Raw genomic sequence first — 15,270 nt, forward strand, 5'->3', positions numbered from 1 at the left:
CCTCTTTAGTCTCTAAAATATTTTCCTATCTTCCACAACCTACTCATGTTCTCTATGGCGCTTAGTACTAACTCTTTTTGGGTTTTTTGGTGAGGCAGTCAGGGTTAAATGACTCTCCTAGGGTCACACAGCTAGTAAGCGTCAAGTGTCTGAACTCATATTTGAACTCAGGTCCTCCTGATTCCAGGGCCAATGTTCTATCCACTGTGCCACCTAGCTGCCCCTTAGTATTAACTTTTATAGCAAACTGCATCCTGGGGGTTCTGTTCCCATAGATCTTAAGCAAGGCCTTTTGATAGGCGACATTCCCATCTTTTCTTATACTTTCTTGTCTTTTCTTGTTTCTGGAACTCCTTGGTCAAGTAATTGATCATCAATGGAGTCCTCCCAACAGCTCTGCAGCAGCACTGTTATCTGCTAGAAGACCCTTGACTCTGAATCCTTTCTCACCTTGTTCTTTCTCTTCTCTCGTGACTGTCTAGAGATGTGCCTTTGTCCTGCCCTCTTCACTATTCATACTATTTAAACAGCTGCCCAATAAATACTTCTTGAATAAATGAACATAAAACATCTGCACTGGACCAGGTAAAGATGGAAGAGACTTGGAAGTCATCATGCTCAAAGCTTTCATTTTACAGATGAGAACCCCAAGCCCCAGAGAAATAAAGATGACTTGCTAAAGGTTTAGAGGTATGTTGGAGCCGGGTCAAACCATCTTTCAAAAGCTGGTTGTTAAATTTTCAGTGCAAGCATTCACACCTTGGAAATAAGTAAGCTACCAATCAGGGCCTGACTTATTGTTTTGTTGATTATCTATACTTAAAGTGATGGAGTAAATGTTAACAGTGAAGATTAAATTTAAAACTATGTTGTGCCACTTTCAGAGAGTTGGTTGTTAAATATTTATCAACACGCAACTGCCAAGGTCATGCATCAGAACCAACAATGTATGCTCTGCAGCAGTGGTGTCAAACTCAAGTAGAAATGGTTCCCTTGGGTGGTACGTTGATTTAGAAAATCACAAGTTAACATTATCTGTTTTATTATAGTTTAAAAATTTGGGGGGGGGCAGGTAGATGGCGCAGTGGATAGAGTACCAGCCCTGGAATCAGGAGGACTTGAGTTCAAGTGTGACCTCAGACATATAACACTCACTAGCTGTGTGACCCTGGGCAAGTCACTTAACCCCAAATACCTCGCAAAAAAAAATTGTTAAACATTTTCCCAATTGTATTTTAATCTGGTTCACCCTGGGAGGGAGCTTTTCGATTTACTTCTGATATGTGATGGAGAAGGGCGTGAGAAGGAAGCTTTCTGACCTTCCTCTCTTATGATAACAGACAATGAAGATTCTATTCAAACTGAGCCCATCCAGGAGATACCAAAAGAATTACAGCCTGTGCTCAAGGAAGCACTAATGGATAAGAATGCCAGTGTACGCATGGCAGCAGCTGTGTGTCACTACACCCTCCAAGCACATGACAGCCAAGCCCAGGAAATCATGCAGAATGCTCTGGCAGTAGGTGAGGGGCTAACATGCCATCACTTTTCCTCTGAGCCTGGGGATATTGAAGGGCTGCCCTCCATCAGCCTTCTCTAATCCTTTACTCTCTATCATCACCTTCTGGAAAATTTGCTATCACCCTAGGGGTTGGTTTTATAAAGAGCACTCCAGGAGTTATTGTTTCTTCCTATCTATCATGCCTACAATTCTGGCATGTTACCCTCAGATAGTCTCTGGGCTATTGTCTCCTGGTCCAAATAGGCTTCTTACAGACCAGAGTGATTAAAAAGGAGCCTTTTTTTCCTTTTCTTTTTTTTTTATGGGACAATCAAGGTTAAGTGATTTCCCAGGGTCACACAGCTAGTAAGTGTCAAAAGTCAGAGATCAGATTTAAACTCAGATCCTCCTGACTCCAGGGTCAGTGCCTCTGTGCCGCCTAGCTGCCCCGTTTTTTTTGGGGGGGGGTTGAGCCCCTTCATTCTTAAAAGAAAAAAATCACAATTAAACAGAGCATGGCAAGGTTATTAAGCAGAGATATAAGACAATTTCTTCATACTCTCAAAAGTCAAGCCATGTTACCTGAGAAAAGAGAGGGCTCAGGTAAGAGTCATAGAGGTCAAATGCCTCTGGACCATTAGGGAATGGAGCTATTCTAGACCCTAGAGTAGAAGTAGAAGCCTGAAAATCAGGCCTCTTCAAGGAACTTTGAGAAAGCAGCTACCTCACCCATAGGACATCATCAGGGATCTCAAGGATCATGATTCCAGAAAGGGTGGTGGACCGTCATTGAAGAGGCAAGTGGGACCCGGCTGGGATTCTTCCAGGAATGTACTTTTCCATTTTTTTTTTTTGCAGGGATCTAGCTTACCATCACCGTCTCCTATATGCCTTTCCCCAACAACTTTTGGCCTCTAAGGAAAACTCTTTTTGAATCAATCACCGAAGCATTTATTGAATATCTACTGTATGAGAGGCATTATTCACTATTGCCGTATTTATTGGATTTCGCTCAAAACATTTGAGATAGGGGAAGGGACATAGGGTAAGGGTGTGAATGCTCTTCTGAAGCCCTTAATTATAGTTGCTTATGCAAGCTATGGGTATGTTTTAAGGAGCACTTATCCCTTCTCATCACTAGCTAAGTCACCTGTGTAGCCCATCTAGAATGAAATCACCCAAGGACATAGTATAGGGGGTTCAGGGAGTTGAAGAGCAGGCTTTAGGATGGGACCATCCCAGAGGGCTAGTCCTTAGACTGTGGAAATAAAATTCTAACTGCTCCATGATCCTTCTACTCTTCCTCCAATTCCATTTTGACAGGTAATGATGCTGACAGCTGGGCAGCAGCCCAGTGCCTGGCTCTGGACGGGATTGCTTCTTTTCCTGTGGTGAAGAGAATCCTCTACCAACTGTTTTGCAGAAAGGACAAGAAAACAGAGGAACAAACTTGTCTCCTGCTGAGCTATCTCAGTGATAAGACAGTAGGTGCCCATTCTAGAGGCGTACAGAGAGAGATCAAGATGGAAATTGGATCTTTTGCTATTCTTACAGTCAAATTATGGTGGGATTGCGCATTTTCCTATCAAGTTGCCTTCATAAGGGTGGACTCCACAGTCTATCTGTACTAATACCTCACCACGAAAGGGGGCATTCATAGTCTTCCAAAAACATAAGCATTTATCCTAAGTCTAATTCTGTATGGCAACTGTGAACTGGCATGCCTAGACCCATATTGGCACACCAAGGTTTGGACAGTAGTTGGGTTCAAATTTGGGAAAGTTCATGGTGGCTAATTCTCAAGGCAGGGAAGAGCTGAGAATGATAGAGCCTTCAGTTTCCAGACATCAGGACAAGACAGAGCTTGGGGATAGCAGAAAATCAAACAAAAGGTCTAAGAGTCTGTAGGGAGCAATAGTCAGGTTTTTAGAGAGTTCACAGAATCTCAGAGTTGGAAGTAAACTCCAAGTTCCATCTAGTCCAGATCCATTCCTGAATGAGAATCCCTTCAACAACATGCCCCCAAAGTAGCCATCCAACCTTTACTTGAAGACCTCCGATGCCTAGTAATGCCCATTGTACTTTTTGTTAGCAAGTTTTCCCTCACATTGACTCTAAACTTGCCTCTGGGAAACATTGACTTGTTTTTCCTAGTTCTGTGTTCTGGGGCCGAAAAGAACAAAGAGAATCCCCTCCTCCGCTGGATGGTGCTTCCAGTACTTAAAGAAATCAGTCAAGGGCCCCTGAATCTTCTCTTCTCGAGACTAAGCACCCCCAGTTACTTTAGTCAGTTCTCGTAAGGCAGAATTTGAGATCTGCAACCATGCTGGTTGCCCTTCTCTGGACACTCTCCAGATGATCGATTATGTTTTTCTTAAAATGTGGTGACCTCAACTGAAAATGATCTTCCAAAGCAGAGTACAGCAGGACTATCAATGCCTTGTTCTTTATTATTATGCCTCTCTTACTGCTGCCTAATATTTTATTAGCTTTCTTGACTATTATAACACATTGTTGATTCATATTTAGTTCATAGATTACTAAAACCCATCTTTTCTTTTTTTTTTTGGATGAATTGGTATCTAGTTATGCTTCCTTTATTACCCATGAAATTGATTTTTTTGAACCTAAGTAAAAGGCTTGGTTTTTGTATTTATTATATTCACTCCTATTAAATTTCATCTTAATTATATTTGGTCCATTTCCTGTCAAGATCTTAAGAAATCCTTCCCAACTTTGTGCAATTAGCAAGTTTGATAAACATGCCATCTATGCATTTATCCAAAGTATCAATTTTTAAAAAAACATCGAGTAGTTACAGCCAGAGAAAATGTACCTTATCCTTCGAATTATTGTTTTATCCTGGGCCTGGAAAGTTGATTTACAGAGATGGAAAGACACTAGTAGAGCAATATCTGATTAACCTATTATGTGAGAGGGAGACTGCATCTCCCCCAACTCCTTTTGAGGTTCTTGTTGAACTCTCATTTGCAATGGAGCAGAAGTTGCATGATAGGATAAAAGGATGCTATCTGTATGTTGTAATCTCTTTTCACTCCCTCTTTTCTTCACTGACCTTGCCAAGCCAGGAAAACCAATTCCCCTTGTAGTCATGTTTGAGATAAGTAGTGTACATTCCTCCTACAATTTCTTTTTACAATCTTCATGTATGTGTAGTTGGGATTCTATCAGTCTTCACCAAAAGATCTGAGAGGTATCCAGGAAGAAAGCTAGGTTATGGTTGGAGACATATATCTCCCTACAGGAGCATTTGGCTTAGTTATCTTTTCACTTTTTTTCTATGTACAATTAACTATTTGATCACAGAATGCTAAGTCTCCGAATCTATTAATGTAGTAAAAAGTGAGTTGAACCCACAGATGAGATGGGGGCTCTGAGCTAGGTATAGACTGCAAGCTTCCTATTTTAATATTTTGAGCAATACTCTATTTCTTTTTCTAGATGGAATTTAGACCCAGCCATCAAGGGGCCAATTGAAGTTGCTTTGGCCTACTGCTGCCTTATAGGCTATTCAATAGGGAAGCAACCTTGTTGAGAGGCTGAGTTTCCACAGGATACCAGGAGGGATGTTGCAGCCTCTCAGAAAGGGAGTAGCTCATGCATGCATAGGAGACAGTAACTAACAAAGTCTGGGCTGGTAGGCAGTCCAGATATTGCACCGATTTAATTAAATTCTCTTCCTAAATAATGAACTCAGTGATAAGCCATGTTTCCATTGGCTTGAAGAAGGCAGTCCTAAAGCCATATAACCCAGGGCCCAAGTGAGTGCTGGTCTCATATAGCAAAAAAGCCAATTACAGATCCCTGGAGCACTCTACTAATGATGTCCTTCTAAGCAGATACTAAACCATTAATGACTTCTTTGGGGGTCCAATCATTCAAACAACTCTGAAACCACATAAATATGCTGTTAGTTATTCCACTAATCTCTAGACAGTAAAAATATCTGAGAGTATACCCGCCAAAACAAATCCAAGAACTATGGTAACAAAATTATTTAAAAAAAAACTTTTTATACAAATAAAATCAGATTTAAATAATTGGAGAAATATTCATTGTTCATGGGTAGGCCAATATAATAATATATAACAATATATAATGTAATATAATAAAATGACCAATATAATAAATATAATAAGATTACAACCTCAGTGATTATCATTTAATATATAATATGATATATTATATATAATATGATAAATTAATTGGTAACCAATGTAATAAAAACGACAATTTTACCTAAACTAATTTATATATTCAATGACATCCCAATTAAATTGTCAAAAGATATTTTACTGAGTTAGAAAAATAATAAAATTCATTTGGAAGAGCAAAAAGCCAAGAATATCAAAGGAACTAATGAAAAAAAATTTAAAGGAAGGAGGTTTAGCAATACCAGACACTAATCTTCATCTTTCCCATCAAAATAGTTAGCCAGAGGTGATGTGCTGTGGTGGAAAAAATATTGAGCCAGAATCTGGGAGACCCTGGATCCAATCCTGGTTTTTCTACCCTTGGGCTGTGTGACTGTGTTGTTAACACTGAGTAAACTCAGTAAAGGTGTGGGGAGCCTGTGAATGACACCATCAACAGCTGCCCCCATCCTTCTGATGATACCTAGAGGCAGCTTTTAACTGGGATGTTTAGGAAAGAAAGGGTGGGAAAAGGTGGCTACTGCTCCAGGTGCATTTTAAGATTAGATTGCATCACACTGAGATGCTATAACTATTAATTTGCAGAAACAAACAGATCTGAGAAGCAAAGGCTCTGAAATGCACAGGAATTAAAGATATTATTGAGCAGAGCACAAGAATGAGCCTGATCATAAGGGGGGGTAAACATATTCAACATATGAAAAAGAATATTTTCAAGTCCTACCAAGACAGGAAGTGGTCTCATAGTATGGATGAAGACTACAGGTGTTTGTGGGAAGAAATTGCTTGCCATTGATGGAAGTAAAAGGAAGTAGATGAAGATACCACATTGGTAAGCTGTTTCAAGTTAGATGGACTGTGACTGCAAGGTGGATTGCTAACACACACGTAATCTTATCTCTAAAAGTATCAGTATAGTAGGGAAAGAAAAGTATAGAGGAGCATGGGGGTAGGAGATGATTCAAGTGGGACAGGGAACAGCCTCAGAGCACTTCTCTAAGAAGTTTCTACTAGGACACAGCTAGTGATTGCATTCTGGTGGAAGGTTGACTGGGTGCCTCAGCCCTTCTGCCCAGGAATGCTGTAACTGGTATACTCAAAGGAAGTAGGACCAAAGTTGGTGTATTTCCTGAACAGCCTTGGTGTTCAGATGCAGAAATGCAGAGAGTTGTGTGTGAGGACACAGCAAAGGAGGAGCCAGGTGAGGTTTATGGACTTAGCTAGATAGCATATATCCAGCAATCAGAGTTTCTAGGTGTGCCCTTACTGTATGTATATGGGTTCCCCTGATTGCCTACTCATTGGGCATAGACTAAGCAGTGGCATTGTTGGTATCGCTAAAGTTCTATATATTCAGAGGTGAACATTTACACTGCAGAAAATTCAAATTAGGTTTTGATTTTTTTCTTTTGTTGATGGTGTAGATAGACTGGAGGAAGTGTTAATAATGCAGATTAATATATTGCTTGCCTTCTAGGGAGAGAATTTGAAACTCAAAAAAAAATTTAAAGAATGCTAAAAATAAATAGTGAAATTTATAATATATAAATAAAACAATGCAGATTGTTAAATATAATTATTAAATATTTAAACTATCAAATACTATTTTAAAATTATTGTTTAAATTATTAAAATAAAATAATGCAGATTGTGTGTGTGTGTGTCTGGGAGCCCTGCTGTTAAACATCTACCAGCATACCTCTGTATTGCTCTATAAACATTATTTAAGCTCTGTAGGAGCGCATTAGGAGGCTCAAGTTATCAATGAAATTATCATCACATTGGAAGTCTGATGACTGTAGGCTAATAATAACAATAACAATAATAAAGATTGGCACTTATATAGTGCTTTAAGGTTTGCAAACTTTACATCCACTATCCCAACACCCTGTGTATATGTTCTGAGCCCAGGCTACTTGTTGTCCAGAAGTCAATATCTAACTTACTTCAGTACCACAGCATCCCCTGGGATTCTGGACTTTAGGGGTTGTAGACGAGGCATTTACATGTAAGCTATCACTGACTTAGACATATAAGAAATGGTAACTTAGAAAATATGAATGACATCACAATAGGCATGAAACATACACAGGGCAAGTTATATATTAGTCAATGGAAGGAGAAGAGGGGAAAAAAGAAAAGTGAATACTGAATTAGGGTCAAAGAGCAGCCTAGGAGTTTTCTCTTAAAATTGGGTGAACTCGGCCCCTTTTTTGCCCTCTCCAGTTTTAATGGGACCCGAGTTGGCTGGCTCTGATTGCAGAAGTAGGCATCCTACCTTTCCACTGCTAGGAGATAGACATCCCATGTTTATGATCCTGATTCTGAATGCCACGTTATGGTGGGTCTTTCAAGGTTCCATCACTACTGAGGGTGCATAGAGAAACCACTAAACTAGGTCTTACATCTCCTCAGAGCCTGATACATACCCTACTTGCTGTGGAACTGAACAGCTACCAATGGGAAGACAGGATTGTGGCCTGCCGAGCTCTTTCCCGAATCAGGGGGAGGAGTGTCAACCAGGTAAATCCTTTTCTTGTCCTGTTAAATCTAATTTGCAGCATAAATAAGGTGGGCAACACTTATAGCTATTTGCCGCTGTCAAATTCCCCCCTTCCACTCTACTATGCTTTCCAAACAGATCTCTCTATCCCAGTACCACTACTTCTTATCTCTAAATGTTACCAAAATCAAAATTAAAAGAGACCAGTCATATCATAATGCACCAGTAAGAAGCAGCTAGCTTCTGTGACAAATCCCCTGCCAGACTAATCAGATACCAACCAAATGCCACCCCTAGTCCCTACACCATAGATGTGCATCAGGTATGGGCCAGGTATAGAGATCCCAAGCATACTTATATCTAACCCCCCCCCAAAAAAAATCATCTCCAAATGTCTCCATCCTGGCTACCTGTTCTACTACCTGATCTTGAACTTCCTGAACAAAATAAATATTTATGTATTGCATGTCTAATCAGTGTCCGGTGATGGCTGTTGGAAGGCCTTGGCATGGTCTTCCTGGTGTAAACAAGTATAGGAGGTGTTGCCTAGTGTTGAGGAAGAGAAGGGAGGGAAAAAATAGTTTTTAAGCCTCATCTCTGAGCCTTGTTTTAGCAAAAATTATACCACCCTTCTAAGACAAGAGAGGATTCTACTTTTGCTATAGCCCATAGACATTAGACAGGATGTGGAAATTTGTTTTTTATGATTATACATATTTGTAATGGATTTTGTTTTTCTTGCTTTGTCAAATGGGTGGGGGAGAGGGAGTAGGGAAGGAGAGAATTCTAAATTGAAAATAAAATAAAATTGAATTAAAAACCAAAACAACATGTTATAATCCTTCCCTTCAAGAACCTAATAGTCTAGTTGATGAGATAAAACAATTAGTAAACAAGTGCTAAGCTCTATAGTGCCTGCTGTGAGTAAAATTGGAGAAGAGAAATTACTAAGGACTAGACTAGTCAGGGAAGACCTCATGGAAGAGTTGGGTCTTGAACTGTGCAGAATCTAGATAAATATACAAAGGGCATTCCAAACAAAGGGAGCAGCAAGGCTAAACCCTAACCACCATTCCTATCTGCCCTAGATGAATCTTCCTAGAATAATGAAGATGCCCCACCCTTTCTAAGCCTTCCCTTTCCCCACAATGTATTTCATCAACCTGCCAATATCTATGGAGTATCTTTAGTTATCTAAATGGATTTTCCACAAGGATGCCCAACTTGATCATCTTATTCTCGTGTACTCCGAATACCACAAGCCTGGCCTGAAATTATACCGGTTATTCCCACAGCCCTGAACAGCTAACTGTTCTTTCAGCCCCACTGTCTAGAGGTATGGGTACAAATACAGTTGAATAACCAGGACACAGAAAGAAGTTCAGTTACTGACCAGAGCATCTTGGAATCTAAGAGTTTTAAGAGACCACAGAGGCCTTCTCATGCAACCCATACCTAAGCAAGAATACCTTCCACTATATCCTCGATAAGTGGTCATCCAGTGTCTGCTCTGGGACCTCCCGTAAGAGGAGACCCTCTACCTCCCAAGACAATACATTCTGCTCATGCACAGCTCTTTGACCTAAAGATTATAGTAGGCATGTGTGACATGGGCATCAGGTGAGATCTAGATGAATCAAGAGCCTTCTCTGGAACTCTCTTTGGCAGCTGGGTAGTGCAGTGGATAGAGCACCAGCCCTGAAGTCAAAAAGACTCATCTTCCTGAGTTCAAATCTGTCCTCAGATACTTGCTAGTCATGTGACCCTGTTGTGCAAGTCACTTAACCCTGCTTACCTCAGTTTCCTCATCTGTGAAATGAGCTGGAGTGGGAAATGGCAAACCATTCCAGTGTCCTTGCCAAGAACATCCAAAAAAAGGAGTCATGAAGAGTAGGATATGACTGAAAAATGACTGAAAAACAACAACAATTGGAAAAGATAATTCAGGTGTCTTTTCATTCATAATTTCACCTGTTCTGTGCTTCTTCCTACTGGTAATTAAAGGAATATCAATGACTACCTACAAATATGGTGGTGTTTGAGTGGCAAGGGTTGAAAAAAGCGATGCTAAGAAGATAAATACTTATTGTCATGTAATTGGAAAGAAGGGCAATCTCCTCTCTTCCCTTGTCTAGGATAAAATCTAATCACATGTCACACCTATCAGCGTTATGTCTCAGGTACCCAAGCAAATTGCCTTGATCATGAGGGATGTTTTGTCTTTGTAGGATCTGAAACACAAATTGATCCAGCTGATGTGGAATGATTGGAACTGGGGTGTGCGCCAAGCAGCTGCCCAAGCCCTTGGACAGATGAAGCTGGGGAAGGAGGTGCATGACAAGATTGGGTAGGCTATGTCTTTAGGATGGTCAGAAAGAAGTTATAGTGTAAGCAGGGGTAAATATTTACTGAGTGGCTGTAGGGGGAGGGTGAGGAATGCATGCAATACATTTTTTAATATGATATTTTTATTTTTCCACCAATTACATGTTAAAATAATTTCGTTTTAAACATTTTTAAAAAGTTTTGAGTTCTAAATTCTATCCCTCCCCTGGTGGACCTTCTCTGAGATGATAAACAATACTATACAGGTTATACATGTGCAATCATGTAAAATATTTCCATATTAGTCATTTTGTACAAGAAGACTCAATTTATAGAAAAAGAAAAAGAAAAGAAAGTGAAAAATAGCAGGCTTCAGTCTGGATTCTGACAGTATCAGTTCTTTCTCTGGAGTGGGATAGCATGCTTCATCACGGGTCCTTTGGGATTGATTTGGATTATTGTATTGCTGATAATAGCTAAGTCATTCACAATTCTTCATTGTACAATATTGCTGTTACTGTGTACAACATTCTCCTGGTTCTGCTCACTTCCACTTCACTTTGCATCAGTTCATGCAAGTCTTCCCAGGTTTTTCTGAAATCATTGCTTGTCATTTCTTATAGCACAATAATATTCCATCACAATCATATACCCCAGCCTGTTTAGCCATTCCCCAATTGATGAACATTCTCTCGGTTTGCAGTTCTTAGCCACCACAAAAAGAGCTGCTTTAAATATTTTTGTACAAATAGGTCCTTTTCCCTTTTTTTATGTCTTTGGGATATAGGCCTAGCAGTGGTATTAGTGGATCAAAGGGTATGTACAGTTTTATAACCCTTTGGGCATAGTTCCTCCAGAATGGCTAGATTAGTTAACAACTCCCCCAACAGGCAACATAGTCCTTTAATTCAATTTGCATTATTAACACTTTCTCCTTACTTTCTTAAGTCTAGACAATCATCAAAATGATAAATTAAACTCTGTTTTGTAGCCTTTGCGAATTTTGAAGGTGTAATTGCTCACACTGAAAATGTAATACTTGGCTCTCCCAAGCACCCCTGGGAATAAACCATTCTCAATATTGAAAGTATTTGAAGTCTCAGTAACCAAATCATTTATAAAGCTGTATAGAATTCCTACAGTATGCATAACATTGTGATAGGCTTTATTAAGAAAGGAAGGAAACATGCATAGATTAAGAACCTATCATGTACCGGGGGTGTATGGGGTCTTCAGGGAGGACCAGCACCTCTGGTGTGGGGGTTTGCTAAGCCCTTTTCAGGGCTGCTTGTCCACCTTTGGTGTCCGCCTTCCCCCAACTCTCACCTGTGGTTCGGAGAAGCTGTAGCATTTGCAGAGGCCACACCCTAGTAAACCATTGAGGCAGATGGTCTAAACCAGATTGAGGGCAATTGACAGGCCTCGAAACCATCTGTGAGGTAGGGGAATGTCTACCCTGAGCATGTGAAGACTTCCCCCAGCAGAACGGGCAGATGAGAATAATTTGTTGTAATGGCAGCTGAAGCAGGAGCTGTGGACAGCTTAGAGCTTGGTCAGCTATTGAAGATGCCAAGGTCGTCCACTGCATCCTAGGCCACTGCCCATCATCTTGGCTTTTGTCCTGCCACTGGAATCCGATGACTCCGGAAGAGAAAGGGAGACTAATGACTGTCCAGCTCTGCCCCACTTAAATCCAATTCATCCATGAGTCAAGATATCACCCCATGATATCGCTGGTCCTCTTTGAAAATAAAGGACAAACGACACACTAGGTGCCAGGCACTATGCTGCTATTGTCTCATTTGATCTTCACAACAACCCTGAGAAGTAGGTGCTATTATTATCTCCATTTTACAGATAACGATATTGAAGCTGGCAGAGATTAGGTGACTTGCCCAGCTTCACACAGCTAGTAAGGGTCTGAGGCCAGATTCAAACTCAGGTCTTCCTGACTTCAAGCCCAGGGCTGTATCCACTGACTGCACCATCTAGCGGCATCTTATAGATGGTGTAGAAAAAAAAATACCTCAGTCCCTGATTTCAAAAAATTAAAAATAGAGTTGGGAGAGAGAGGTATTTGTGAGTTGAATATCTACTCTATGCTGGTGATTTTGATAGGCTCTGTGATAGACATGAAGGCAAAAGAAAAGGTCCTGGCCTTCAAGAAACTTACAATCTTTCTGCAGCAAAAAGTAATACCTAGGGGCAGCTAGGTGGCGCAGTGGACAGAGCACCAGCCCTGAAGTCAGGAGGACCTGAGTTCAAATGTGACCTCAGACCAAACACTTGACACTTACTAGCTGTGTGACCCTGGGCAAGTCACTTAATCCCAATTGCCTTAAAAGAAAAACCAAAAACCTAACAATTGAAGAATTAGATAATATAGGAAACTAGATATAATCATAGCCACTGCCAAAGCAAGCAACATGGATGATAAATACTGTGGCTATAAAAGAGAAGTCAAAGTGGACTAGAATAGCAAACGGGAAAGTTTTATGGGCACCTTCCTTGATTCTTCTCATTAAATGTGATCTTGGAAAGGATCCCATAACCACTCAAAGCATGTTGTTTGTTTCTCTCATGGCATTTATACTTTGCCTTGCATTCAAGTTATCCAATTTCGATGGGGAAGGAGGGGGAAAGAAGTAAGGTGGTGTGGCGCCAGGCCTAGAGTCAGGAAGACTCCTCTTCCTGAGTTCAAATCTGACCTCAGACACTTACTAGATTTGTGACCCTGGGCAAGTCACTAAACTATGTTTGCCTCAGTTTCCTCATTTGTAAAATGAACTAGAGAAGGAAATGGCAAACTGCTCCAGTATCTTTGCCAAGAAAACCCCCCAAGGGGTCACAAAGAGTTGGACACAACATAGTAGATGCTATGTAAATGCTGGATATGGTTGCTGTTCCTTACCTACAATTCCCACTTCCATTCGATTTCACTGGCTGTGGTAGCTGTGAGAGGAATCCCCTTCATCCTACCTCTATTTCTTAGAATCTCTGGCTTCCTTCAAGACTCAATTCAAGTGTCACCTTTCGCAGGCTGCCACTCTTGATCCCTCTGATAGCTTGTACAAATGTTCTTTAACTGAGGTCTGTTGGCTTTGGGTTGTTTTTTTTTTTAATATTTTGATAACTATTTCATATAATTGGTTTCCTTTGTAATCTTATGTATCTTATTTTTAAAATATCATTCTGAGAAGGTGAATTGATTTTACCTGACTGCCTAAGGGGTCTTTGACAAAAAAAGGAAGAATCCCAGGTCTGGTGCTGTACCCTTTAATGTTACCTTATATCTACCTTATATCTTTTATATAGCTGTAGATATCTTCTTCCATTAGAATATACGCTCCTTGAGGGTAGAGACTTTTGTTTTTGTCTTCATCTCCCTGGCATTTAGCACAGTGCCTAGAACATAAGGAATGCTTAATAAATGCTTGTGGACTAATTTAAGTAGGCCATGAAGGATGAATAGAATTAGGGTGGGGAATAGAAGGGAAGGTACATCAGATAGAAGAGTGATGCAAAAGGAAAAAATCTGGAATGGGTAAAAAAGTGACTAGCCTGACTGGGGTAGGGGGCTTGTGCTGGGAAGTACTGGTGTGAAGTATAAAAAGTTCAAGAGACCTGGTTTCTGGGTAATTAATCATTTTATTAATTATGCTAGTGGATAATCAATAAAAGGGGTCAGTGACACTCAAATGCCAAAGACCCCTCATGGAAGCCACTCAGGGTTTATATGCCCTTGGAAGAGTGGGTGTCCCTGAGGGTGGTAAACAACTCTGATTGGTTAGCCATTAAAAAGAATAATGAATATTATGATGAGAGGTGGACCTGTTCTAATGAAGGGTTGCTCTTTTACTCTTGCTGCCTTGACCACCCCCAGCCTCAGGCAATCTAGACAAAAGACCTACCCCCAAACCAAGCCTGGGTTGATCACAATGAGCTTCCCTACTTGGGTGGGTTCTGAACAAGATTGAAGAGAAAGTTAATCCAATCTCATTATCAGCAATGTCCTTCAGAGACTGAACAACCTACAGGTTTCTGAAAAACTCCTGGTCTAATTGATTATTAAAATAAGAGAGAAATAATAATTTCTCTCAGTGGGCAATAAGATTAGATAGGTGGGGTGAGAATAGGAAGAGCCTTGAATGCCAACTTGACTGTAATTGCAGGTTCCATTGAGCATTTGCAGAACTTCTCTGTCTGATGCTACTAATCATGTGTAATAATTGTGTATTTGAGTCCCTTGGGGATGACAAAACCCCTGACTGCTTCCATTTAGCCATCTATGACTCTGAGCTGAAGGGCACTTTGGGAAAGATGAATTAACTTATTGGGCACTAAGGTGCAAAGGTCAGAGTTAGCCAGAGAAGTTATGTCCAAGCTACAGCCATAGGACCATTGGAGGTTTTTCAGGCAGGGGAATAACTGGGCTCTTCCATCCAACAGAATGATGCTGGGTCAAGGAAACTCCCGGGAGCGAGTAGATGCCCTCTCCCTGATTGGCTGGCTGAAGCTTATGACTGCCAAGTTGCTTCCTGACTTCATTAACTGCTTCTCTGATGATTTTGTGGCTGTGAGGAAGGAAGCCTGCCTAGCGGCTGGTGAACTCAAGATAAAAGATAAGATGGTAAGTTAGAGTTCAAGCAGTTTCTGGACAATTCACTACACTGTTAAAGGTTTATTTGTCATGGGCTTTTCTTCCCACAGTTTTTCTGGGGGTTGGGAAAACACTGTGTAAAAGTCTGATGGGGCGCAAGGGCAAA

General features: G+C 40.6%; 1 protein-coding gene across 2 annotated transcripts in view; it reads left to right on the plus strand.

The window, feature by feature from the left end:
* HEATR4 (HEAT repeat containing 4) overlaps positions 1 to 15,270 on the plus strand; it is an 81,326-nt gene that overhangs the window by 33,237 nt on the left and 32,819 nt on the right. Inside the window, exons 7-11 of one of the 2 annotated variants that reach the window (XM_020986343.2) lie at positions 1,341 to 1,523; positions 2,825 to 2,985; positions 8,092 to 8,199; positions 10,408 to 10,526; positions 14,954 to 15,134. In XM_020986343.2, coding sequence (XP_020842002.1) covers positions 1,341 to 1,523; positions 2,825 to 2,985; positions 8,092 to 8,199; positions 10,408 to 10,526; positions 14,954 to 15,134 — 752 coding nt within the window. The remainder of the gene's footprint in view (positions 1 to 1,340; positions 1,524 to 2,824; positions 2,986 to 8,091; positions 8,200 to 10,407; positions 10,527 to 14,953; positions 15,135 to 15,270) is intronic. The other variant, XM_020986344.2, reaches the window with a different exon arrangement.

Source organism: Phascolarctos cinereus, unplaced genomic scaffold (genome assembly GCF_003287225.1).
Source record: "Phascolarctos cinereus isolate Bilbo 61053 unplaced genomic scaffold, phaCin_HiC Scaffold_3;HRSCAF=262, whole genome shotgun sequence".
Taxonomy (NCBI): domain Eukaryota; kingdom Metazoa; phylum Chordata; class Mammalia; order Diprotodontia; family Phascolarctidae; genus Phascolarctos; species Phascolarctos cinereus.